At 42.3% G+C, this 26,768-nt stretch overlaps 1 protein-coding gene across 1 annotated transcript in view; it reads left to right on the top strand.

The window, feature by feature from the left end:
* Positions 1 to 21,931, top strand: part of rell1 (RELT like 1) — a 34,440-nt gene extending 12,509 nt beyond the window's left edge. The window contains exons 3-8 of the mRNA XM_085451186.1: positions 2,854 to 2,925; positions 8,679 to 8,733; positions 13,508 to 13,756; positions 15,864 to 15,996; positions 18,226 to 18,269; positions 18,348 to 21,931. Coding sequence (XP_085307312.1) covers positions 2,854 to 2,925; positions 8,679 to 8,733; positions 13,508 to 13,756; positions 15,864 to 15,996; positions 18,226 to 18,261 — 545 coding nt within the window. The 3' untranslated portion in view covers positions 18,262 to 18,269; positions 18,348 to 21,931. The remainder of the gene's footprint in view (positions 1 to 2,853; positions 2,926 to 8,678; positions 8,734 to 13,507; positions 13,757 to 15,863; positions 15,997 to 18,225; positions 18,270 to 18,347) is intronic.
* The last annotated feature ends 4,837 nt before the right edge of the window (positions 21,932 to 26,768 follow it).

Raw genomic sequence — 26,768 nt, 5'->3', positions numbered from 1 at the left:
AGTTTCAGTAGCAGAACATGACTATGATGCAGATCCAGGCGTACCCGGCCTCCTGCAGGCAGTGTCAGTGTTGTCGGTCCTTTAGCTTAGCCTCTGCACAACCGAGAAAACAATGAAATCAGTTCTCTTCACCCACTGTCTCTGTTTCCCCTTTCTTTTGTTTTAAACATTTGTCATCTTTTTGGACCCCGCTGACGCTCCATTTCCAGCGTGAGACTGTGATTCAGGTCTCATGACATGTTGAGCTGGCAGCGCGATTAGAGCTGAGAGGCTCAATTGTGTGCATTGTTTACCTCAAATCCCTTACTCATCCAACGTCCACATGATTCGAGGCACTGCGTAAATACGCATTGCTCGTCATAAATACTATCGTTAACTGTTTCATAATCTAAAGGATTTAAAGTATTTATGATCACGCCTGTCCACGTCTCAGTAAATCCACTGCGATGCTGTCGCACAGCAGATGATTTTTTTTTTTTTTTTTTTTTTTTTTTTTTTTTTGCACGAGTTTCCAAATTAGTCATCGGCCCATGTGATCTTTTCCATTTGCCTGTCATGTGGTAATAAGACGTCTAGAAGGCAGAAATCATCCTCGTTCTGGTGCTTTCAACCCTAGACTACATTCCTGAATCTAATTACCTTGTGTGTGTTACTTAACGTAGACGCAGGCGGTGGCGTGTGACGTGAATGGCATCTCAAAGCAATAGCATTTCAAGCTCTTCCTGTATAACAGACAAACAGACTGAACTTTACGTTATTCGGTGTTTATGCGTTCAGAAGATGAAATAGACAAACGTGAGCTTAGGAATGCTCTTTTGGAGGTTGGGGTGCATTTTTAGAAGGGCTGTCATTTTATTTGGAAGCAGGAAAGCAGAAACCAGGAAGACTTTTAGCATTCCCTTCATCCATTCATGTGGAGTTCAGTGAGGTGAAACGTAATTACTGTGGGATTTGTGTGCGCACTTCACTCAGTTTCCCTCCTTCTACATCTGCCGTGCCTGCTCGTCTGTCGTTCTAGTAATTCTTGAGCGCATATGTGAAATCTCTGCAATCACCCTGGCTCTGTCGCAGGCATGAGAAATGTTATGGAAAGAATAAGCTGTTTACGCTGCGCTGTCCAACTTCCTGCCATCACGCAATGCACCGCACGCCAGTGTTTTCCCTTACATATGATGTCCCCACCATTCCCATTAATCTTTCCAGTTAACTGTGTGAATTACAACTCAGTTTCTTATGTCAAGAGCTGGTATTGGAAAGTACAGGCGTGAAGCGGGTTTCGCTCATTGAGTAAGTGCAAACTCCTGCTGCTGGCAGCACAATAGTCATGAGTCCATTAGGGTTTTTCCCGGCCATCTATTTGTTTGTGTGTGTTTGTTTCTTCAAAAAGCCCTACCCTATCGTACGTTAGAACAAAAACACAACACTGCTTTGTGTTGCGGCCTCGCTCGGTCAGTCAGTCAAGCGTTCCCTTTTTTTCCTCCTCAGTGTCAGGTTTCCTGCTCGCAGTCAGCCTCTGCATACCAGAGGATTCCAATTTACGTTTATCAGTAGCGAGGAAGAACTGAGGAAGCAATCAAAAGGAAACTCCAGGAAGTGCCTCACAGGGGTGTGTGCTGACCAGTGGATTTGTTCTGCATAGTTGAATGATTACTGCGATGAATTTGCAATATTATAGAAATCCGACAATTTCCTTTTGAGAAATGGCAGGAAGTAACGTCCGGGGACGGCGTGAGCGAGGGACAGTCATTGATTCTTCCTGGCAATAATCACTCAAAAGGAACATTTTAGCTCTGTGTGTGATCGATAAACATCTGCCACAGAAGCGTTATAGTTGTGCTAAAACATATTTCTGATGTCAACAATGGATCAAAGTGCGATACGGTATAAGGGCCACAAAAAATCCACTGTGAATTTTCCCCGTCCCTTTAGCTGTACGGAGGCTTTTAGCATCAGCTCGGCTTTACTTTGCTGTTTTGAATGCTCCTTTTCCTTTAAGGCCACCTTCCCCTTTAAGCAGACTTTCTTCTTCTTTTTTCTTCTTCTTCTTCTTCTTACAAACGTAAAGCTTTATTCCTGAGAAGTTATAGAAATCCACTAACTTCTCTCTGTGCCATCCTGTAAAGCCAAGAATAGAAGAACATGCATGAAGAGAGTATTTTTACTAAAGTCTGCGCTTCTAATTCTCTCTATGCATACTCTACACACAACATTGTAGTGTTGAATGTGTATAGTACAGTAAAGTAAAGGAGAAAGTGACTGGAATTAGTTCAGTGCAGCATGAGCAGGAGACTGCACTGACTGAACTGGTGCTGTGCTTTTACCAGCCTTGATTTGTATATTGCTGACCACTACTTACCCACGATTTAAATACCAGCTTTTATATGAAAATTTACTGAAGCGCCATCTATTTTTTATCCTCTGATCCAACTCAAGGATGCCGCCTGCCCCAGCTGTCACTACTCACTTACATGGACCAGTTTCTCTTTTCTGCTCGTCTCCATAATTTTCCTTAAAACTGCTTTGATCGTTTGCTCATACCGAGGCTGCTTGTGGCTAGCTCTGAGCTCTGGATAGCTTTAGCTTCAGCCACGTTGCCTTTGTTAAAATTCTGGGTGAGGGTGATTTAAGTGTCCGATTAAGATTAGGATTTTCACTTTGGAGATTTTTTCCGTTTTCACTGATGTAGAAAACTAAACAGTGGAAATCTGCAGGAGTTGTTTGCTCCTCAGTGCCTGGCATAGTTGTGTGAGGCTGACTTTCTTTCAACATGTATCATGTTTCTGTAGCGGGCGACCCTTCAGCTCAGTGCTTAATAATACTGATGTTTCTATTCGTGTGTGTTTGTTTTTCCAGAGCTCAATGACACCTTCAGTGACTACAATGACACGGTTGGACAGATTGTCCACTACATCATGAAAAATGAAGGTATGTATTCAAGGCGTTGTGTTTGTTTTTTACATAAGAGCACCTGTCATTTCTGATTGAAGGTGTGAACCTGTGACTTCAGGGAAATGGCCCCTGTTTGTCCTCCTTCCCTGAAGCGATTACAGCTGGCATTATTGTTTGGTACATTGTCACACGCTACTCGGGAAGGAATACAGTTGTGGACTCTGAGCCGTGCATGTTTTCTCAGACGAGTCTGGCTCAGAAATGAAGCTTTTAGTGGAAGTTCACATTCAGGACAACGGCAGAAGAATCTGAGACCATTTGTTATGACGTAGGGGTTTTCACGCTTTTGAGTACAAGTCACACGAGTGTTTCATCTGCGATTTCATCCCATTCCTTCCCTTTGCAGGAAGCTAAATTCATGATAAATCACTGCAAACGCTTTGTAGCGTGTTATCCTCTGTAATCCTTTGTTGAGCCGCGTTCAAACGCGGCAGCAGCAGAGACGAGGATCGATGGCAGCATTGTGCGAAACACAAACCAGCTTGATTTGTGGCATCGTAGGCATTTACTGACAGTGTGGATTGTTTTCCACAGCACCAATAAACTTCCCATAACTGTGAAGCGATGTTGAATTTAAAGAAGGGTAACAGCTGTCTGTGACTTGACTCCTTAAGAGAGGATGCTTTCGTGTAATAGAAGACGCCCTGTTCCACTTGTTCACCCCCACCAAAGTCAAATATGCACATTTTTTTTCCACTGGCCTGCAGAGCAGTTTATCCATCTTGATTATTTAGTTTTGAGTTGCTCCGGTTTTGTAAATACTGGCTGTAGATGTTTGCCTGCTTGTGAATAAAATGAAACTAAATTGCAGGAGCACTTTGCGTTGTTGTGCTCAAGAAAACAGCATCTCTTCAAGAAGTCACGACCCCATTACTCAGGAAAAAAGAAATGCACAAGGTAGCGATAGCATTATTTTCCTTTTTTTGGACTGAGCAGTGTTTCCATCCTGTCACAGCTTGAGCCTCGTTTCACAGGTAGATGGACGCTTTCTTGTGCACAGTGACATGACTGGTGAAAGACAGCAGTTCCTATATATTTAGTAACCAGGTCATGGCTTCTGCAAGGAGACATTGCTGCAAGAAAGGTGTCATTTAGTTCCATTATGTTCAAGAGAAGACAGCTGATGGCTCCAAAACTTGGCATCTCACACCGATCTATGGATGGCAACTAGCACCACAGGGCAAAGGAACAAAAATGTTTTGGGGTTGTTTGGGGTTTTTTTTTCACGATATGGTCTTTTTAAAAAGTTGAAAAAATGCAGATGACTCAGTCTAAAGTTCAGTTTTAGGTCATTTTTAATCTGGAACTTTTCAAACGAAATATTTACTTCATAGGTTTTCTATTTTTTTTTTCTCTCCTGCTACAAACAGACCGACTGAGACATTTATTTGCCGTTAGCTCTGATCAGCATTTTAAGAATTAGGTGTTTAACACAGAAGTGGCACTACCTCTTGCAGCGGAGGAGGACAAAAGGATTTATTCAAGTCTTTTTGCGGAGCCCAGTCTGAGTTCAGGATATATGTCTGTACAAACTAAGAGTCAAAACAGGCTTTTAAATGCTAAGGCAGAGAATTATACTGAGGCAGGAGAGGAAAGAGAAGAAAGAGACGGTTATACTTTGAAGATTATACAGTAAAAGTTAGCAGCGTTCTGCACCAGCTGTTAGGACGCCGTGTGTAGTCTAAGAGGCTGGAAAAGTAGCTGTTCACCCCGGTGTTTGGAGGGTTGAGGGCAGACAGAGGACTCGGTCTTTGACAGCGCTGCTCAAACTTTCCACCAACACTGTTACCTCACACCACTGTCCAAACGTACTGGTAGCAGGACACAGCGCTTAACACATTTATCAGAGCGCCACCATAACTGAGACAATTATTTACTTGAATTCTCGAACGCGAAAAATTAGTCTTACTGGTTTAATGTTGTGCTTAATTAATTACTGACAAGAATTCCAGTGTGCCGGCTCAAATTTGATATAAAATGCATATTTGCCTAATGAATAATAATAATACAGTGGAACGCCGACTTACGAATACCCCGTTTCACGAAAAATTCAAGTTACGAAGGCACTGAGCGGCAATATTTTTGCCTGTGTTACGGCAAAATGCCCGTGTAACAAAATCTGCTGGTTCTGATTGGCTGAGCCTACAATGCCCACAATGCCTTCCGAATCATGTGACAACCCCTTGGCTTCAGTACTTGCGCTTCGCTGTTCCACTTAGACGACGTATTGTTGTTCTAGCTAGCAATTAACCTATAGCCTATCGTTCAGCATCGCCTCAGTCAAAACGGGCGATGGGTGCTTCGACTTACGAAAGACCCTCGGGAACGAATTAATTTCGTAAGTCGGGGTTCCACTGTAATATGATTTTTTGTTTTAAAGAAGTTTTTGACAGGCTTGTAAAATATTTCTGTTTTATTGGTTTTATGACAGGTTGTTTACTAAATGTAAGCTCTGTATAGAGAATTTATAAATAGCAATCCCCGGGCCACAGACCGGTACCAGTCCGTGAGTCTCGAGAGTTGAGGCGTGAAATTTATGGTTTTCACGGTTTTTATTGTTAACTCGGTTTCCCTGGGTCTTTTCCCGAATTGTAGCTGTGTGTCTTATTTTAAAGAAATATTTATACGTTACCATAGCGACCAGAGAGCATTAAGGGGCAGAGAGGAGGATGTTACTCTCAATGTTGTTGGAGGACACTGTTAATAAAGTTACACAGTTACACAGTGAAATGACGTTTATTATTATATTTACAAAATACCACAGTTTTTGTCTTGGTCGTATCATTTTAATTTGCTGTATTTATCCGCGACACCTTAAAGGCCTGTGAAAATATTGTCTGACATTAAACCGGTCCATGGTGCAGAAAAGGTTGGGAACCGCTGCCGTATAGCACCCATCTATAAGAAGTTATATCATATAAGAGTTGAAAATGTGCCATGTCACTATTGATTCTTTAAGTGTAATTCAATATTGCACTTTGACCCAATCCTGTGATACACAAAGGCTGTATCGTCCCATGTTGGTGACTGGCCATCATTGTCCTGAGCTGTACGTTTGCTCTGAGCTGATTCACGGCTGTTTTATGAAGCAGTCATGCTCGTAGGATTCTGATTATCGTGACTCACCTGTGTCAGTCTGCTGTGGAGTCAGCACGTCATTGTGCTCTCTATTTATAAATATCTGTTTTACTACACCTTCTCTCACCCTTCAACATTGCTCAACTGATGGAAACTTGGCCGATGGTTAAGATTTAAAAAAGAAATCTCTGTAGCTGTTTTTTTCCCCCCTCTCTCTCTAATGAAAACAGGAAGTTGTTGTGTCCACTCAACATTTTTGCAGCAACAGCCGTTTCAGTCTAAATAAAGAGAGGAGGAATTGAATGCTATAGCGTGCACCGCTCTGATGGCTGATCAGACAAAGGAAAACACTGCCCTCTACTGATCAAACAAAGGAAAAGTCACTACCATGTTTGCAACCAGTGGGAAGTACTTGAACATGTACAGTGTGGAAAAACTTTACTCATTTTTATTGGTATTGTTGGTCAGATATCATTTAAAAGTAAAGTTCTTCATTATTTGAAGTTAATTTTACTTTATATTTTCCACCTGGTTTTCCACGCCCAGTAGTGGGTCCCACTCCACAGTTTAAGAACCACTCAGCTATACTATTAAGACAAGTAAAGAAGAGAAGAAGATGTTTGAGAGTTTGAAAGCTAAAGAGTTGCTGAAATGTTTACTGCAGTTTGCTTCGGCAGTGTCACATACCTTACCTCACATTTAGGCACATAACTGCATGTTTTTAACCTCAAGATTATGTTCTAGGAATATTTCAGAAAGTCTTTCAGGGAAAGTTGCCTTTGAAGTTGAAATCTTCACAATGATCTTCAGGGAATGTTTTGTAAAGGGTTACAAAAAAAATAATTTCCTCAAAATTATCCTTTTTCATCCAAAAGTTTACTTTGTAAAAGACGTAAAGGAACATTATCCGTTTCTAAAGTGATGACATAGTGACCCCTTTTTCCAGGTTAGTTTCACTTGGTTTCCAGAGTGGGTGTCATTATTTAGTTAGCAAAAATTAAGCTAAAATTCAGGAGCAGTACACAGTTCACTACTTCCACGAGTTTAGAGGTTAGCCAACTGCTGCTAGTCAAATACACATGATTAATTTACCATCAGCAAGTGTGAGCGCCTCTATAAAAGCAGAGGTTTTGATAGTTTGCTGCTCTGGAGCACATCAGGTGTGTTTAACTATTTGTTAGCACAGTAGCAAGGAGGAAGGATGACGATTTTAAAGAAGCAACTGTTCCTGTCCATCCGTCTGAGAAGGGTTATGAGGGCATTTCCAAACAATTTGATATCCATCAAAGATTATTAACAAATGGAAAACATTCAGCTGTCAGTCATTCAGTCTGAGGTCAGACCCTCAGAGAAACAAAAACCCAGAAGCTGTATCTGTGACTCTACAGGCCTCAGTTGGCATGTTAAATGTTAAAGTTCATGACAACACAATTACAATTAGTTACAATAGAAAAACAGAACAGGTTGCCAGGGGAAACCCTCTTCTTTCTAAAAAGCACATGACAACAATGTTTAACTTTGTAAAGTTGCATCTTAAAAAAACCACAAGACCTAGCTAGCGCTATGTTTGGAGGAAACCAAATCGACCATATCACCACAAACACCTCATACCAGCTGTGAAGCACGGTGGAGCAGGGGTGATGATTTGGGCTTGTTTTGCAGCCACAGGACCCGGACACCTGGCAGCCACTGAGTCGACCAAGAACTCCTCTGAATACCAAATTATTCTAATGCGAGGCCGTCTGTCTGACAGCTAAAGCTTGGCTCAAACTGGTCATGCACTATGATCGCACAGTAGCAAATCTACAACAGAATGACTGAAAAAGAAAAGGAAGGACTGAAATTAAGAGAGCTGTGCATGAACCAACAATATGCCAACATTTTATTTTCTTTCTTCTGACCACTACTCATGTTAGGGCCTTCTTCTGGCAAAAACAAGTAGATAATGTTTTTGCACTAAAATTAACATCCGTTCACCGAGGCTTCCTTCATGACACGAGGAGGAAGTTTGAGGCAGACGTTTGTGAACGCTGATGTGAAATCTTAACATGAAACTCCTACGTCCACCTACATGAGTCATCTGTGTTTGTTTGTGTGTGTGCAGCTCATTTGTCACAAACTCTGCACAGATTTCTTTATCTGTGTACACAGCGGTGTGTTAGTGAAGTCAGTGAATGCATCGAGGCCTGGCCTTGGGGAAATGTGTCTCTGGGAGCAAATTATGTAAATCTACGCCTGAGCTACTTTGTCTGCAAGCAGAGGTCGGGCGCTGTTGATCGTGCGCACTGTGAGAATTTTTCAAACTTTACCTCCGAAGGCTGCATTCTCGACGGTTATGTGGAAGTTTGAAACTTTTCCGAGTAACACTCTGAAGCAACTTTGCTCCAGACAAAAGTTTTCACGGTCTGGCAGATTCCTCCCACCCAGCCGAGGTCTTCTGTGTACAGCAGTGATTGCATGTGATGTGCCGTTTCGCTGTGTTAAAGAGTTAATCTGCTCGAGCCATCTTTCAATAAGCGCTCTGCTTTTGAAGTCACTGGAGCGTACTCCTCACTAATTCCAAACACGACTTTTATCTCCCTCCGTCTCTCTCCCTTTTTTTTCCCCGTCTTTATAAGCGTATAACTTTCTCTCTCTCTCTCCCTCTTTAGCAAACTCTGATGCCCTAAATGCCATGATTCATGAAAACAGCATTGATTCGGATGGGTAAGTGTGATCTCACGCTGTGAAGAACAAGTCCATCTGTTATTAAAAAGGCTTTCTGTCTTTGTTGGGCTCATCTTAAATTAATTGGGCAAAGACTCTGTGTACTAACTGGTTTGACCACCAGGTGGCACCATAAGCCTCCTTGAGACTCTGTGTCTGAGTGTGTCTGAACTGAGAGCATGCAGAGCAGGACAAGAAGAGTCAAGGCAATGAGGCCACAGTTTCCTCCTGATCCTATCCACATTGGCAGGGTCCGATTGGGGACACGTAGCTGGAGACCATTCCCAAAAAGCCACTGTGCGCCACTTCACTGTATTGTGGGATTATTAAAACATAGTAACTGGAGCTGCTGACATATTTCCTCATAAGATTCTTGGCTGTAAAATCAAGTAATTAAACAGAGTGAAAATATAAGAAATGCTGGAGGCTTAAGAACAGCAGAAGCTTTGGATGGTTAGTCAGTCGAGCCACTTATCACTTGTTAGAAGAATAATGTTCACTATAGACTTTGAACTTCTGGTCAAATATCGAACTATAGACATTTATAGATCAAATCCACAGTTAATTGTTGGTTAACAAAAACTTGGCCTTAGCAGATGGCTGCCTCGCTCTTAGCCTGGGTCTGCTGGAAGTTTCTTCCTCTTAAAGGTAAGTTCTTCTTCCCCACTGTCACCAAGTGCTTGGCCAAAAGGGATTGTTGGGATTTTCTCTCTGGTATCGAAGGGACTTGACTAAGCAATACAAAGCATCTTGATGTGTTTATTGATGTGAATTGACTTTATATAAATAAAATGGTATTGAACTAAATTAAATTAACTGACAAAATAAGTGAGAGTAACTTTTGAAGTTAGTGAACCTTAGAAGGTATTTAATATATATATAGTGTCTAATCTGTTAAACTGAGTTATTAGCATATTGGCTGTATAACTTTTGTAATTTATACAGTTAAAAAAAAAAAGTGTAATATGTAGCATTATTAAAACAGTTTTATGACAACTAAACTGATCATCATAAATGTCTTTTCTATAAAAAGTAGTTTGAAAATAGAATAGAATAAATATTAGATTTTGTTGCACATGTACAATGATAGTAAAGGGCCATTCTAATCTGAAATGTGATGTTACCTTTGTTTGTGGTTCCCCTTGTGTGTAAATCAGGCTGCCAAGCAAACTCCAATCTGATTTAAACTTTTGTTTGGTATTAGCTTTAGCTTGATGTCGCAAACAAAGAAATCTAGTTCCCGTTTTAAAAACCTTTAAGTTGTTTTAGGGTCAGTTGAAAATACAAAGAAACTTATATAACATAATGCTAACTAGCTTAAGTTAGCTTAAGTTGGCTAGCTAAAGTCCTTTGAGTCTTGCCACTTAGCAGTGCTATGAAATACCTGAAGTTCCTTATTTGGTGGTCATTTTGGACTATTTGAATTAACTTTACTTTTGAAGGTCACCACAGCATAAAAGCTATATCTAAAGAATCGGCAGTCAAAACTTGTTTAGCCATTTGATCTGAGCTGCCTCAAATAACATTCAAAATGTTTTTCCTAAGATGTTTTGACCAGTAAATGTGGAAAGAATACTGTTGTGTATTCATCACTCACTTTTACAATGTAGATGGTGGTAAAAGATATATTTCTGCTACATACTTTTTTTTTTTTTATCATAAGATTATCATTATTCATTGAATAGCAGGTCTCCATGTTAAACGTGTGTTGCGGCTAACAAAACACGAAGCTGTTGGTCTGCTAGAAATCACACTATATACAGTATGTGACAAGAATTATTACATTAAATCACTTCTAATAGCTGCTCTTGAGATTAAATGACATGTCTAGCATACCATGTGAAAACTGGGCAGCTATGAGCTAAAGCAGCTTTAGCTTGCTGCCTGTGGCCAGGATCACCCAGTAGTATAAAACCCGATGGCCTGAATGCATATGGAGTGTCTCCCACCACCCGTAAAAGAGCTATGACACGGTGGAGCGTGGAGGTGACGTAAAGACATTACTGGGGGTTCATAAGAGCTTATTGTGTAGCTTTAAGTGCAATAAAAGCTGCTGATAGCAGGGAAACAAGCCACGGCTAGAGCACCAGTAGCTCTCCTGCTGATAGCGTTGCAACTGGACTCCCCCAACCAGCAAACACAGGATGATGGGCTTTGGCCTAATACTCCTCTATAATCTAGCAGACGTATTTTGGTGAGGTCGCATGCAAGCCTGTAACTTAATGTCTTTACTCCTTGGAGCAATCATACCTCAAACAGAGAAAATCGGTGCAGGGGAAACACCGCTCACCGTCCCACCTCCGTCCATACAGAGCCATGAGCAGAGGAGTGCACATTAACAAGTGTAGTGGTGCTTTGCCTCTAATACAGGGGGAGAAGGAGTTGGGCAGATAGATGGATTAGAGGAGGAGATGCTTGTGACAGTAGGAGTCTAAGTAAATCGAGTTAGTGGAGTATGTTTCCCCCCTCTCTGTATCTCTCTCTCTCCTGCTGTCATCTTTCTCTCTCCGCTTCATATTGTGCTGGGCGGAAAGGAGATAAGAGAGGAAAGGTGTTTTCTTTTGTTGGGAGAAAACAGTGTGGATAAATGGTAGCCGTGTTGCATCTGCCAAGGATTAGGTACTGAGGTATTCTGCTGTGTCACACCGAGTGTCCTGTAACAAACATATAAATACATAAAAGGGAAAAAAAACTAGAAAACTGTGAATTCACACACAATCCCCAGCGTCACTTTCATGTGTCTCACTTCTTCAGTTCTCTCTCCAAATGTTTTCCTTCACATATTTCCACCCCTAGTTTGCCTTTCGCTTTTTCATTTTGCTCAGATGGCTCTCTGTGGTAGTTTCTCCTGCTGTTATGTCCCACATCTGTCTTTCTCTCTCGCGCGCTCTCAGCCAGGATGGGCAGCCTGCCAGTGGATCACTTAGAGATGGCAGAATAGGAGGGGAAGAAAGGATATCGGTGGGGGTAATTTATTGGATACTTGGGGAAGGAGAGAGGGAGGAAGCAGGAGAGAGGGATGGAGAAAAGGCTTCAAGGAGGAGAGTGACTGACTGTAGTGTCGCCAGAGCTCACTATCTGCCTCTCCAGCTTCAGTGCTTAACTTCCGTTCTCCTGCCATCAGTCCTCCACCACCTCTCTACCGTCCTTTAGTCCCTCTCATCATCTTTCCACAGCAGTTCCTGTTCTCGTCACTTTATCTCCAACATCACGTCTTTTGTTCTTCCGGTGGACCAAAATCACATTTTGTACCCTATTATTGGCCAATGACTCAATCTGCAGTGGCTGCATATGTTTATGAGCTGTCACATTTCTTGGAATAATTTTTAAAAGGCATTAAAGGCTTTCAATGTCCCAATAACCAGATTTGTTGAGGCTTAAAAGTACATAGTGCTCATTAAATTAAATTAAATTAAATTTTATTTATATAGTGCAGTATCAACATCAACAATAACAACTCTCGTCTAAAGACCCTTTTTTATCCATCTATTCTCTTCCGCTGTCCTTATCAGTGTCCTGGGGAGGGGCTGAAGCCTATCCCAGCTATCATAGCTACCAGAGCCATGAGCGCAGGTATCAGCACAAAGCAAAGACGACGATTGATTCTACTATAGAAACATGAAGAGGTAGAAGCTGAGGCTTTAAGCTTCATCACTGCCTTTGTTACCTGTTGAAGTTCAGGCTCTGGCTGCTGGGCTGGGGTCTGCATGTGCTCGGCTTTACCATCACTCTGGGTTCTTGGCTAGCTTAGTGTTAGCGTGCTGTCTGTGCAGAGGCTTGCAAAGAGCTGAAGCAGTGGAATGCAGCTGTTCCTGTCCTGGACACACACGAACTGAAATCAGCTGATTGTAGCAAGTACACATGTTTTTTTTTTTCTTTTCTATTTGCCAGGCACGGATAATCTTTGTAATACAGGTCACAACGTAATTTTAACTGTAGCATGATTACTGAATTTAGTAAGATAACGCATTACAATACTGCATTACTCAAATATGTAACTTTGTTCCAGCACTGGTAAAGACTCCACAGTATTAGAAAAAAACCCTCAACAAAGATGGCCTCCTTTGAGCAGCACTTGGTGACAGTTGAAAGGAAAAACTACTTTTAAAAGCTCTAGCAGAACCAGGCTCAGGGAGGAGCAGCTATCTGAGGCGACGGGCTGGGTGTGAGGGGAGGGAGGACAAAAGTCACACTGTGGAAGAGAGCCAGAGATTAATAATAACTAATGATTAAATGCAAAGTGGTGTGTGAACACACGGGGAGTGAATGAAGAAGAAACTCTCAGAGGAGGAAGCTGGAGACAAACATCATGTGACGCGACACCCTTCGCGTCTGCGTTGCGTCTATTTGTGGGCTTATCTAATTGTTTACTTATGGTGTGTCTGAAACTTCACCTGCAGCCGCAGTAAACTGCTTCCATTTTTACTTTAAAGATAATCACTGAGGGTGATTGTTCTCAAAGAGCTTGTCAGTAATTGTTTTGAAGTATGAAATATTGATGTGTCATTTCTGCAGCGGCGGGCTGCGATAAGGGAAGCACTGCAGAATCCAGCGAGCTTAAATGCTCTGGGTAAAATGGGCCGAAGTCTTTAGCTCGTGTTGGGGTTTGTTCCTCTTACCTCACATTTTGGATGTTTACAGTTGTTGACCTATAAAAGATTTCTTAGTTCATTTCACAATAATATTGTGTAATTAATTCATGAAGGCTTTTAAAAAGTGGCAATCTGAAGAAAGAGCTGCGAGGATCACACATTTCTCCTCCTTTATCTTCAAGTCCTCCGCTCACCCCCACCTCCCCCGGCACTCCCACTCCTCCAATGACACCTGTATCGCCGGGGGCGCCCCCGGGAGCAGCCAAGCACACCTGTAACCACCTGCACACCATCGGGGGCCTGGGAGGCAACAAGAACATCTGCACCCGCTGCAACCAGAAGAAATGGCCGCTAATGAGGAAGCCGTCAGCCCGCAAAGCAGAGCTGCGACACAGTAACTGTGTGGAGGTCACAGTCCTGGCTGTAGGCAGGTGGGCGCGTGTGTGTGTGTGTGTGTGTGTGTGTGTGTGTGTGTGTGTGTGTGTGTGTGTGAATCATAACTGAAGGACAAGCCTGGGTGTATTACTGCCTTTTGATGATTTTCCTGCCTTTAAAATGTTCTCAGAATCGCATCACGAGGTGGTTTAATTAGCAGAAGTAAATGAAAAATGACACACTGTTTGCCCCAGAGGGACACTAGGCTTGAGTGCACACAGACACACACACGGCGCTAACAATCAAACATTAACTCTCGAAAATATTCACACTTCATTTAAAAGGCACAAGCATCTCATGCACTTTGATACCACACTGGGAGGTCAGAAACTTGTGGTCAGACTGCTCCACGTGCCACTGTTAACAGCACAGGTCCTCACAAAACCGAGACACGAACATTAATAAGCAGACTTCTAATGTCTTATTCAGGATATCACCAGGACTGTCATGTTGACTAGTGAGTGTTCACTCAACTCTAAAGCATTAATCGATGACAGGAGCTATTCTTACAATTTAATAGACATCAAGCTGCTTGCAGAAAGCATGTGTATTTGGTCCCCTTGTAGAAAATCAGTATAAAACATGACCTAGCTTCAGGTTGGAAAAGCCAATCCCGAAGTACCTGCATTCTCTCTTAAAGCCACCAGATGGCGATAGCTGTGGTTCCAAAAAGAGTTCTGGTCCTGTAGAAGTGTGTAAGAAAATTAGTTTCTGATATCACATGCTTATTGGCTGATGAGTTGTGGCTGACAAGTCATTTTTAAGCGAGCGACCCGCCCCTCTCCATCACATTTGTTTTTTGCAAATAAAATGGTGTTAGCAAAAATGCTTTCTTAAACCAGCGGACAATGTTGCAACAAATGTGAGGGTACCATAGACAGATAAAACGGTGTAATCACAGTGATGTCACTGGTTAGTGTCTTATTTTTAAAAAAAAAAGTAAAAGTATCAAGCATTTTCGCTGTTGCCTGCTTGTTGTTTAGAAACTGGACATGGCAAGGAGCTGCTCTGACTGAGCTGTGAGAAACCATAGACACTGCATGTTCATTGGCGAACAACTTTTGATTGAAAAATTGTTCGTCAATGAACATAATCCTATTTTCTGGCTCTGGTATTGACCTGAAACTGGCAACTGAGCGCATAATGTAATCAGAAAGAGAGCCGAGGGCTGTTGAGGCGGACAAGTCGCCCCCTACTGGTCATGAGGGCAAAGCATGCAGCTTTAAGGCACTTCTCCACCGGGTTCACCTATGTCCATCTTTTACAATGTCTGTGCAGGGAATTTGGACACCCTCATCATCAACCCAATGATCCTGCAGTGTGCAGGAATTTTTCTGGTTCTTCTTGTGTTTGTGTTCAATGTCCAGACTTTTAGTTTCAGTAATTATAAGAAGAATTCACCACAGTGAGAATTAAATCCTGGCAGTGTACTCCCATCATAAATCTAGTGCCGCTGTGTCCTAGATCCAGTTTAAAGTAAAGAGACCATTTCTCAATCCACCAGTGAGGCCGGGAAAGTGTGCAGCCTCTTCGCCGTCACGCAGCCTTCCTCAATGTCCCGCTGAGAGCTGATTGGGATGCGAAGAGGTTTCTTTTCATTTGCGCACTTAGATGAATGGCGCCATATGCACAGGGGTCAGCATGACCTGGATACAAATATTCATTTGCTGATTTAATTAAAGCTTTAGAGTGGGCGGATGAGAGAGATGTCATGTTTAGGTGAGTAAGAAACCAAGAAAGTGTGTGTGTGTGTGTGTGTGTGTGTGTGTGTGTGTGTGTGTGTGTGTGTGTGTGTGTGTGTGTGTGTGGCTCTAAGAATGGCTTATGACCTGAGTTTCTGTCCTAGATCACTCAATAACAGACCATTTTCTGTTTTTAACTTGGTCATTTTTCCATGTAAATATAATATTTATGAAGTGCCACCTAAATTCTCTTTTATTTTTAGGTAAAAATATGATTCTTCATACACTCTACTGTATATATGTAGTCATTGTCATGTCAGCTGCTTAAGAACAGGGGTTTGAGCCAGCCCTGCGACCTGGACCAGCTCTCTCATTTGGATCGCAGGCTGCACAAACATTCAAACCCTTCTATCGTTCTCAGGTTCCGCGTGACAAAGTGTGAAAAACCAGCCAGGGAGCGGCGAACTCTGCTGATATTAGACTCTAATGGGAGCGTCCCCGCATCGCCCACAGCGGTGGAGCCGAACAGTCGACCAACATCCAAGTCCCCTCAGGTGTGTGTGTGTGTGATGAAAATGTTACCTGTTTCTGCTTTTGTCTTGCCTGCAGAAGAGCTCCGTTTCTTATGTATCCATAAATATTTATGCGTGCACATATCTCACATTCCTCTTTATAATATGCACTATATTACTCAACCATCCACATCATTGCATTTAGTTGTTTCAGTCACTTCAATAACCAAAGGTTTATAAAATCACTGCTATGGTGTGGGGCTGATTTTCAGCAGTTGGTCTCAGCCCTTTAATGTTTCAGCATAGCGAGATATCTTGGACAATTTCACGCTCCCAACTTTGTGGGAACGGTTTGGGGATGACCCTTTCCTGTTCCAACATCACTGCACACCAGTGCACCAAAGAAAGGTTCATAAAGACATAAGAGAATTTGGTGTGGAAGACCTTGACTGGCCTGCACAGAGTCCTGACCTCATCCTGATCCAACACCTTTGGGGTGAATTAGAGTAGAGACAGTGAGACAGGCCTTCTTATCCAACATCAGTGTCTGACCTCACAAATGTGCTTCTGGAAGAACAGTAAAAAATTCCCATAAACACTCCTAACCCTTGTGGAAAGCTTTAGAAAATGCCTGAAGGTACTGAACTACACGCGACCTGTCATTTCGGCTCTAAACTTTGTGCTTTTAGGTAACAAGTCAGTAAAATGCCTGCAACACTTACAGTAGAAGTCTGCAAACACTCAGGTCCAGATGGAGACTTCTAGTGAATAAATATAAACACATGGCACAAGAGAAATATTACTTCTAGTATTTTCAATAAGAATAAATGAGATGGAGTAAAAGCTGCATTCATGGACAGTAGTTTTTAGTTTCTGTTCACTGATGCTGTTTATTGCAGTGGCTGTAAGAAAAAACGAATAAACGAGTCTTTAAAAAATTCATCATGCAGAGCTGGAGAAAAAAAGAAGACCAGCCTCCGGCCTGCTGTCTTCTGTTTACATCACAGGAAGTCTGGTTTATGAAATGCTGTGCTCCAGGTGATCGTGAGCAGCATCCACTCGTCTCTTTTCGATGTCTAATTTAGTGTTTACAGGAACAGGAAGCTGCGTCGTCCTGTTGCTGCCGTTAAACAACAGAAATTTCCTCGCAGATAACGTGTTTTCATATTCTTCAAACAAAAACAAACAGTGAACAACAAAAAAAGGTGCTTTCAGGCGCTTTGCAGCAAACTGCAAAGGTCTTTAGAGAAATCGGGTGGGTGGTGCTCCTGCTGTGAAATTAGCCATCAAGGTGAATCCTTGATCATCACATTTAATGTTCATTCACACATGTGAGCATTTCTTCTTGATGGATGCTAGCCGTAAACAGCTAATCGTCACACGACTCTGTTTTACATGGCTGTGTTTTTGTTTTTTTGCTCGTTTGCAAAACCAGTGAGAGTGAAAGATACCGCCGAGTGACATATGACATGGGTGGTAAATACTTTACAGAGTTACCTAGGCAACCAGAGACTGGAATGTCTGCTAGTGACCGAGGATCGGCTTCAAAGCGATGTGCCTAAACATGAACAGCAACCTGACGAGTTGTTCTCTACTCCAGTAGCATTGAGGTTGGCAGCAGACCATGAGAACTGGACGGGTAACCAGCTCTGACGGGGGGCAGTTGGCTCAAGTTGCTGTTTAAAAAAGAAAGCTACGTATATGTTCTGTATATTTACAGCCATATACAGACAATGCACTCTCTGAGAAATGTTGCCAGAGACACAAAAGTGCAGAAATATCAATATCAGCTGCAGAGGCAACGCCAGAGATGAAAAGGAGAGAGGTTTTCTCCTTCTGCATTAGTGGATCGGTGAACTCGCCACACACTGAGTGCACAGTCCTCAACACTTTTTTGTTTTGAAGTCTTTGAGTACGATCATTCTTTAAAACTGGCTGCACATGCTGATGAACGAGACATGAGGGCTACTTCACAAAGCACTAAACTAGAAGGTGTCAAACATAAGGGCCCGGGGCCAGGATTGGCCCAGGAAAGACTCCATTCTGTCCCAGCGGACAGCTTTGGAAATGTGAAAGAGGGTATAAATTTGTAACATTTAACTGTATTTTCATAAATTCTACAGTTTTTCCTGCTGATAAAGGTCTTTGTGTTTGTTTCATTTTCTGTCAGCTTTCATGTTGACTTTTATCTTTCTTGGATGGATTTTATAATTTTTTATTATTTTATTTGTTCAATGTGTTAATTAGTCTGTGTATTTTTCTCTCTACCAGGAGCAGACAGACAGCGTGGACCAGGGGAAACGATAGAAAACCAGGTAAAGTGTGTTTGCATCGGCTGCACGCGTGTCTTAATTTTTCAGAGCTGTTTACATATTCTTTTATATTTCTTACAGCTATTAAAAAAGGAGAAGAGGAGCAACATCTGGACACTTTTTAAACCCAAATAAGAACTTTCAACATCAGTGCAGGAGGGACAGATGGATCCGGGAATCGTCCCCCTGTCCTGTCGCTCCACAGGGAGTGATGCGCTGCTGCTGCTGATGGTGGTGGTGATTTTACAAGTAGAGATGGCTCAGGTGTGTCTACTTGAAATGGTAGCTGGACAGCAGTGCCTCGCCCAGGAGTGTCAAAAAGTAAATGGGAAAAAAAAAGCCGGGCAACTGCTTGATGTAACGATGGAGGCTCGACCAGCGCTGTCCCTCCCAAAAACTACAGCCGTACTCCTCAAAAAGCAACTGGTCCGTGATGCTTGTGCATTACAGTTTCACAAGGAGGTTTTAAACACGTATTACTTGGTTTATTTGTAGAACTAAATCCCAGGAACAGGTCTGTGAACCAGTTCAGGTCATCATTAACCAAACAGGAAGGAGTATATCGTGGCCAGACACTAAACGGGAACATTAGCAGGCGTGACCAAAGCAAGGTTCTCACATCCTGTAATCATATGAACAGGATGACAAACTGTCCTCACAGTGCATGTCAACCTGATCGTCCCTTTTAATAAGAACTCCGGGTCAAAGAGCAAATCGGTTCAAATATTCAGACACGAGCCGCTCGCTGGATGTTTTCTGTTAGTCTGTTATTTCTGTTCTTTTTTTTGTCCTGTGCAGCATCCTGCTAATACATTCAACTTGGAAGATATTAGCATACATTTGGAGTCTAGCCTGGTAATCACTCCTTTTAGCTCCGTTTTTGGTCTCCACCACCGTGACAGAGAATTAAAATGAAAAAGCAAAACCTAAAAGACAAACTGAAAGCAGCTGATACACATACTGCACTGGTCCCACTCTAGATTTGTTTTTTTGTGCTATAGTGTATCCTTAATAACAAAAATACAGTTTATATCAGTGTTGTGTTATATTAGCGTAGAGAACACGTATGAAACACATTCTGAGTTAAAACCTTTTGTAAACACATTAAAGTAAAAAGGGCGACGCTGTGATGTAGTGAGCCTCAGTATGAACTGTTGGTTTTTATGAGGCTGTTTGTTTTCTTATCGACTTCGTTCTGCCTTGACTTAATTTATCAAAGCCTTTTTTTTTTTTTTTTAAATTTAGCCTGGATTTATTGTATTGTAGCGTGAGCTGCCTTTATTATATTCCATCCTGAGAGCAGATACTGCACAAATGGTTTAATCCATTGTGGATTATGTTATCAGCAGGCCCACCAGGATGTAAGCCTTATTTTCTCTTTCTAATGAGATGTGCCTTTCGTTTCTAAACGTGCTTGTGCTCGCACAGGTGTGTCGAGGCAAAGGTCAGATGGTAGGTGCTGTGATTCATTCTGTTTACTGTATCAAGAATCGTTTACTGTGTAGAGCAGAGTACTGAGTGAGTTACATCTTTAAGGAAATAGTCTTATTGTGAATGTAACCTCTTAAAGTGAGTACGTGAGGATGGCCTAGTGCCATGGGCTGATGCAAGATGAGGTGTGTACTCATTTTCACTCTTTATCCTATCACTTTTGTGGCCATGCTAACTTTGCTCTTAACCTCTAAGGAAGTGGGCAAAAAGCCTATAAACACAGTGGATCATGTTGCTTGTGGCCATAATTTCGGCAGGTTTGCTCTGTGGTCACCAAACCAAAGACGTCTCTGGAACATTGCACTAACGTAGATCAGCGTAAATATGATGTTATATCAGAGTTTCATGTGATGCTGTTATGTCATCAAATACAATATTTGAAAAATGTAAATGTAACGCTTTTCCATCGTGATTCTGTAATGGTGATCCTGGTCATGTACCAATCAGATGGTTGGCGGTTCTATCCTCGGCTCTACTGGTCTGGAGGTAAAAGTATCCTTGGACAGGATGCTGAACCCCGAGTTCCCCTTAAATAAGGTTAAAAGCACTTAAGCATAGAAAAAAGTGCTTACATGAAGGTTAAGCGGTGTCACAGGAAGTGCTCGCCACAACAGTTGGTCATGAGCAGCCGTTCCAGGCTCCTGTTGCTTAGGTAACCCTGTTGTATGTTTTTACTAACTTATCTAATGTCAGTCAGCCGTTTCCTGTGCTCTCATTGGTAGTCGCTTCTCTCGCTAATGTCCAGGCAGAGAAAAGTTTAACTCAGGACCCGCCAACTTTTCAATGTGTCTTTGACTTTCAGTCGTCTCTCATCTCCACGTCACTTTTAGTCACTTCCTGTGTGGACGCCCCTTAAAGAAAGATGTTATTAAGACGTTTTCCCCCGTGGTTAAAACTGTTGTATTGATTGGCTGATGTTTAGCACCTGATGTAGTCCCATAGCAACAATGTTCATATCAGAGATGTTTCAGTTAAAGTCTAGATTTTTTTCGTCTTTTCTAAATCGCATTGAAGATGATGCAGGTGTCAGTGACTTAGTATTTACAACAGTCTCAGCAGCATCTGCAGCTCATGTTGCAGGACAGCGTGACAGTAGAGGCTCAGAGACGAGCGATCGCTCCAGTTGAGTTGTGTGCAGACTGGAAGCAATTAGCAGCGACGTGACGACCAAAAACTGTAGAAAGTGAATGCTACTTGGCAACTTCAGGAGATTACACGCAAAAGATGCAGGTGAGCAACTGAAACAACTACCAATGAGAATAAAGAATACCTATGACTGACATACTTCCTGGTAGCAAAGACATTAGGGGGTTACCCGGGTAACCATATCCTGAAATTACTGCTTGTGACCAATGATCAGCTTCAAAGTGATGAGCCGGTTGCGTCCTTTGTGGACGCAGTTTAAGCTTTTTGCTAGTTTCAGAATTTACTGCTGGATTGGCCCCTGAACTAACACCAACTTATTTTTTACTTCAAAAATATGCAGCTGCCCCAAAACTCCAGTATTGGTCTCACCCAAGTCAAAGGTTTCCCATCTAGTCAGCATCACTGACTGCACCCAAAGTTTAATCATACAACCCGGGGAGAAGCTGAACTACTGAAGGATGTGTTAAGTTATTCTTTTTACCCCATAAAGACATTTTATAAGCTCCCCTGTACCTTTAATGACAACGTCTGACACCTCAGTGTGCAACAATAAAGCTGTAGTTTGATGACATTTAGAATAGTTTCCAAGGGTCGCTGCAGAGGCAGAGAACACTCTCGCTATCTTCTGATGAAGATGAACTTCAAAGGTTATTCCTAGAAGATCTTAAACAGAAATACACAGTAAAGGTTGTAATTTTTTTACTTTTTCTACGATTACCACGTAACAGCTGATTCATGTGTTGGTTTAAGCACATTTTAAAGGGTAATTCCACCAGTTGTAGACATAAAAGTTTGTTTGCCTACTTGTTGTCAGTGTGACGTCATCTTTCAGTTTTTAGACCGTGACTAAAACCAGAAAGCAAAAGTCCCTCCCCTGAGTGGAGAGCCATGCAGATGTGTCACCCATTTCATTTTTTATTTATTTATTTCTTTTAAACATGCATGCACTTTTTGTTCTTGATATTATGGGTCTGTCTTTTTTCCTCATTGTACAAAGACAAAAATAAAATCGACTAACACATTTTAAACCATGAAGTCGCCTCTTTTTGTGTTGTCCTGCACTGCATCGCCGCCGCATTGCAATGATTAAAGCCAGTGTCCGCTGACCTGCAGGCTGACGTCTCCCTCCCCTTCCCTCGTGCGACTGAACCATCCGTCTTCATATCCTATTCTGTCTCATTTCCTTCTTTGCTCACTGCCCCTCTCTCTCTCTTTTTCGGCGCCGTAATGAAAAGATGATTTGTCTTATTCATCTCAAGGAGGTAGTCTGTCGACCTCCGGCTCTCTATCATATTATTTCCACATAATGGAGATGAGATGGAGATGGAGGGGTGTTTTGAGCGCTAGACGGAGGATTAACAATGCTCGACTCCTTTTTTTTTTTTTTTTGTCTCCTCTTGACCTTCTGAGTCTTATCGGGTTAGGTCGTGCAAAAAAGACACAAAGGATGCCCGAGCTGGTGACCTTAAAAGAAAGGGCACAGGAGAGCTGAGGAAAAAGATACAAATCTGTTAATTCAGGTTATAACTTCACTCCGAACAACAGCCAGGATGTGATTAAACGAGGCTTCTGGGTGACACGTTGTTGCCGCTCGACAGCGCTGGATTGACGACTGACTTTCTGGCTGTTGACAGCGACCGGAGATGTTTACAGTGTGGTGGTGGGAAGGAACGAAACGGAACTACACTGGAGTCATGGCTCAAAGCTAACCCGCCCTTGATAAACGCAAAGCACAAAGATGCCTTCAGAGTGTTAAACCTGTCAGGAAGGTTGTGCATGACGGTGCAAAATGCGAGTAAGCTGCACAAGAGCACAAATATGGACTCCTGTTGCATGTGTGTTTACTTTTGCTATTAGAGTCGAGGTTCGGTCTCTGCGAGGTTTTCACACCAACAAAACAAACAAAAAAAGGAAATCTCCTAATTAGGTATTCAAATAAAGAGAGTAAAGGTAATAACGCTGCTCTGATATGTCTTTTCTGCATGACTTCATGAGCAGTAAATTTATCTCAGGCGCTGAATTATTCAGGCCTCCGGGCGACAGGGCTCCCATGCTGATGCCAGGCTAAGTGCCCTACATCTTATCTTTGTCTCTGGCTATCAGCCAAGAGGACGGAGCTCAGGGGGAGAAACTTCTTTTATTTCCTTTCCTTTTTAAAAAATTTTTTGGGGGAAACAGATGGGACTAAAGGGAGGAAGTCACGTCGATGTTTCACAGCGTTTGAACTGCGTCAGGGCTTTAACTTTAAAAAGGTGATTCGACTGTCTTCATAAGTGTGCAGATGGCAGAAATGACCCTTTGAAACTTCAGAGCTATTTAAATGCACAGAAAGTGGAAATAAACATGAATGCTCCAATATATCATTCCAGTATCTGTATCATCAAATATATCAGCGAGATGACAGCTGCTGATGTGAAGATCAAGTCTTCAAAATATAGTTGATTTATGTTGTTCATTGTTCACAGACAGGCTGGTCTGCTGGGTTTTCCCCACACAACCGTCTCAAAGGTTTTTAAGAGAATACGAGAAAAAGAGAAAATATCCAGTGAGCAGCAGGTGTGTGTGGGTGAAAATGTCTTGATGTTAGAGTTTAGAGGAGAAAGGCTGATGGGAATGCAACAGTAACTCAAATAACCACTCATTACATCCATAGTATGCAGAAGAGCATCTTTGAATGGACTACAGCAGCAGAAGACCACACTTAGTGGCACTCCTGTCAGCTAAGAACAGGAAACCAAAGCTAGGGCGACCGTGGCTCAGGGGGTGGGAATCGCATCTGTAACCGGAAGGTCGCCGGTTCGATCCCTGGGCTCTCTGTCCTGGTAATTGTGTCCTTGGGTTCGATCCCTGGGCTCTCTGTCCTGGTCATTGTGTCCTTGGGCAAGACACTTCACCTACCGCCTACTGGTGTTGGCCAGAGGGGCCGATGGCGCGATATGGCAGCCTCGCTTCTGTTAGTCTGCCCCAGGGCAGCTGTGGCTACAACTGTAGCTGCCTCCACCAGTGTATGAATGTGAGAGTGAATGAATAGTGGCATTGTAAAGCGCTATATAAATCCAATCCATTAGTATTACATTTAACACAGAATAACCAGAATTCGACAACAGAAGATTAGAAAAATGTTGTCTTAATTTCTGTTGTGACATTCAGATGGGAGGGTCAGAATCTGAAAGCATGGATCCATCCTGCTGTTTATGAACAGTTCGGGCTGCTGCTGGCGTGATGGTGTGGGGGATGTTTTCTTGGCACGCTTTGTGCCTCTTAGGACTAACTGAGCATCATTCAAACACCACAGCCTACCTGAGTATTGTTGATGACCACGCCCATCCCTTTATGACCACAGTGTACACATCGTCTGATGTCTCCTTCTAGCAGGAGACTAGTAGAGCCAATCCAGTAGAGCACCGTGGGGAACAAGTGGTGGAGCAGGAGGTTCATATCATGGATGTGAAGCAGGCAAATCTGCAGCTACTGTGTGATGCTGTCATGCCATCATGTCAACATGGTCCGAATTCTCAGAGGATTGTTTCCAGCACCTTGTTGAATCTGTATATCTGAATAACTAAGGAGGCCAAAGAGGGTCAAACATGGTAGTAGCAAGGTGTCGGTAAGAAAGTGTGCGGTGAGTGTAGAACAGCGGTCCCCAACCTTTTTTGCGCCACGGACCGGTTTATGCCCAACAATATTTTCACGGACCGGCCTTTAAGGTGTCGCGGATAAATACAACAAAATAAAACTAGTACCGGTACCATAAAAAAGAAGATTTATTCATAACACACATGAAACGACCCAGAAAAACTGAGTAAACCATAAAAATGATAACAAAATAACGCTAAAAACTGATAAAAACCCTGAAATCCATACATTTCACACTCAAACCTCAACTCTCGTGGCCCGGTACCAAACGACTCACTGGTCCGTGGCCCGGGGGTTGGGGACCGCTGGTGTAGAGGACAAAACAAAAAGCCAGATTGTTTTTAATTTCCAACAGTTTCTACAAGTAAAGCAGCTGCTTTTTAAGAAATAAAAACCTAAAGCTGGAAAACCTTACATGGGATCTCTTTATGAAAACCTCCAGGTTGGTTTTCTAATGAAAGAGTTCATATTTAACTTTGGTGAAACATTAGTAGGTTTCCCAGGATGGGGGGGAGGTGGAGTATTTTTGGGCTGTTTTCTCAGACGTTTAAAAGGTTAAAGATTACATTCAGTGTTGACACTAATTTAGCAGGTTTATAGTTTGTTCACTGGGTTTCCAAGAGCGTGGGAGGATAAATCAACAGACTCACAGCTGGATGACCGACGAAATCCTACCTTAACAAAAGCGAGACCAAAAAAGAGAAAATCCCTCATTGTGCTGTTTAGTGCGGCTCCAGAAACACTCATTGTGCTTGTAGCTGCTGATAAGTAAAGCACATCTAACTTTTGTTTAAACTCTTATCTCAACTCATGTTCATACAAGCCTAAAGACGGAAAGAATAAAACCTTCAAACCGTGAAACAAACACGAACGATGCTTTTATTTTGTCCTGTGCATTTTCCTTTAAGCTAATACTAAAGACAATAGCAACAGTTTTTTCTCTTTACTGCGAGGTGGATATTTTCTCTTTAAGCATAAATTTTCCTCTGAGATGAGGAAGTGTGTTTGTGTGCTGCAATAAAGGCTGACATCATTAACGCCAACAGAGCCTTGAGAAAAACAAACACGCTAACTGAGCGCGCACACCTCAGGGACTCTACAGCCGACTGCCTAATGGACCTGATAAAAACAACGCAGAGGAATCCGACACGCCGGTGCTTTTTATTTGTCCGCACTCGCTGTGTGGATGTACAGCACAAATTAACTCGTTGCGAAGCTACTTTTGAGCCATTATCTTGAGTCGCTCTGATGACGGGGAAGAGACGGTGAACACTACAGAGATGCGAGCTTGGCTTACAGCGTGTAGAAGACTAGGTGGTAGAAAAGTGACGTTCATTCATAGAAATTAACAACAATTATTTATGGTTCTGGAGGAGAAGTTCAATAACAGGCTCCGCGAAAAAGACCTTTTTCTTTCTGCTCCTGCTAAATGGGAGAAAAGACCTTCATCGGGATGAATGTTTGACTAAAGGAAAACCATTAAATGCACCTACCTCTGCTTTACCGGCAGATGGGAAATGTTGTTCACAAAGTGTAAATGCACATGTGAGAAACAGGAGATATACCTGTAATAAAAAAATGTATGTCTTGGCCCTGAGAGGTCAAACACACCAGCAACTAGAAAAAACGCTGCAGAAGCACACAAATCACGACTGAAGGAATTAAGAAAAGACAACAGCAGGAAGCTAATAGTAAACTTGTTTTACTGTTATATACAGCAAGAACCATGTGACATGTTGTGTTTTCTAAGGTTTTTGTCCAACTTGGGTTATGTCTTTCTCGCTTTTGTGGCTTTTTTCTATTTGCTGACATTTAATTAAGTTGCAGTGCGTTTGACCTCCCAGGGTCGCTGTGCTGTTTTCTTGAAAATAATCTTTTTAACTGCTAATAACAAACCAGACAGTATTGGAAAGGATCCTGTGTAGTAACTATGTGGTTGACTTTGTGGACGTGGACGACTGGAGAGACATGAAGTCACTCCTGTTGTACTTCTCTGAAGTCCAATACGTGGGCTGCATGCATAGTTTGTGTTGTTGGTGTAATTTACCCACCTTGACCTTTTGAAGCTGAACACAAAGAGCAAAAGGTGGATCTGACTGAAACTGAGGACACTGCACAGTCGCTGGCTAACAACTTGAAAATGAACCTTCGTTAACAATGAGTGCATCCCAAAACGTTGATTCGGTTTCTCTGGACGTAGCATTTTCAGTCGGAGAAACGTTTTGTCAG

This window comes from Copadichromis virginalis, linkage group LG3, assembly GCF_057382275.1.
Source record: "Copadichromis virginalis isolate Kocher_CV1m ecotype Utaka linkage group LG3, C_Virginalis_male_GT1.1, whole genome shotgun sequence".
In the NCBI taxonomy this organism is placed as follows: Eukaryota; Metazoa; Chordata; class Actinopteri; order Cichliformes; family Cichlidae; genus Copadichromis; species Copadichromis virginalis.
Note: the sequence above shows the minus strand (reverse complement) of the source record. Positions and strands in the feature narration are given on the sequence as shown.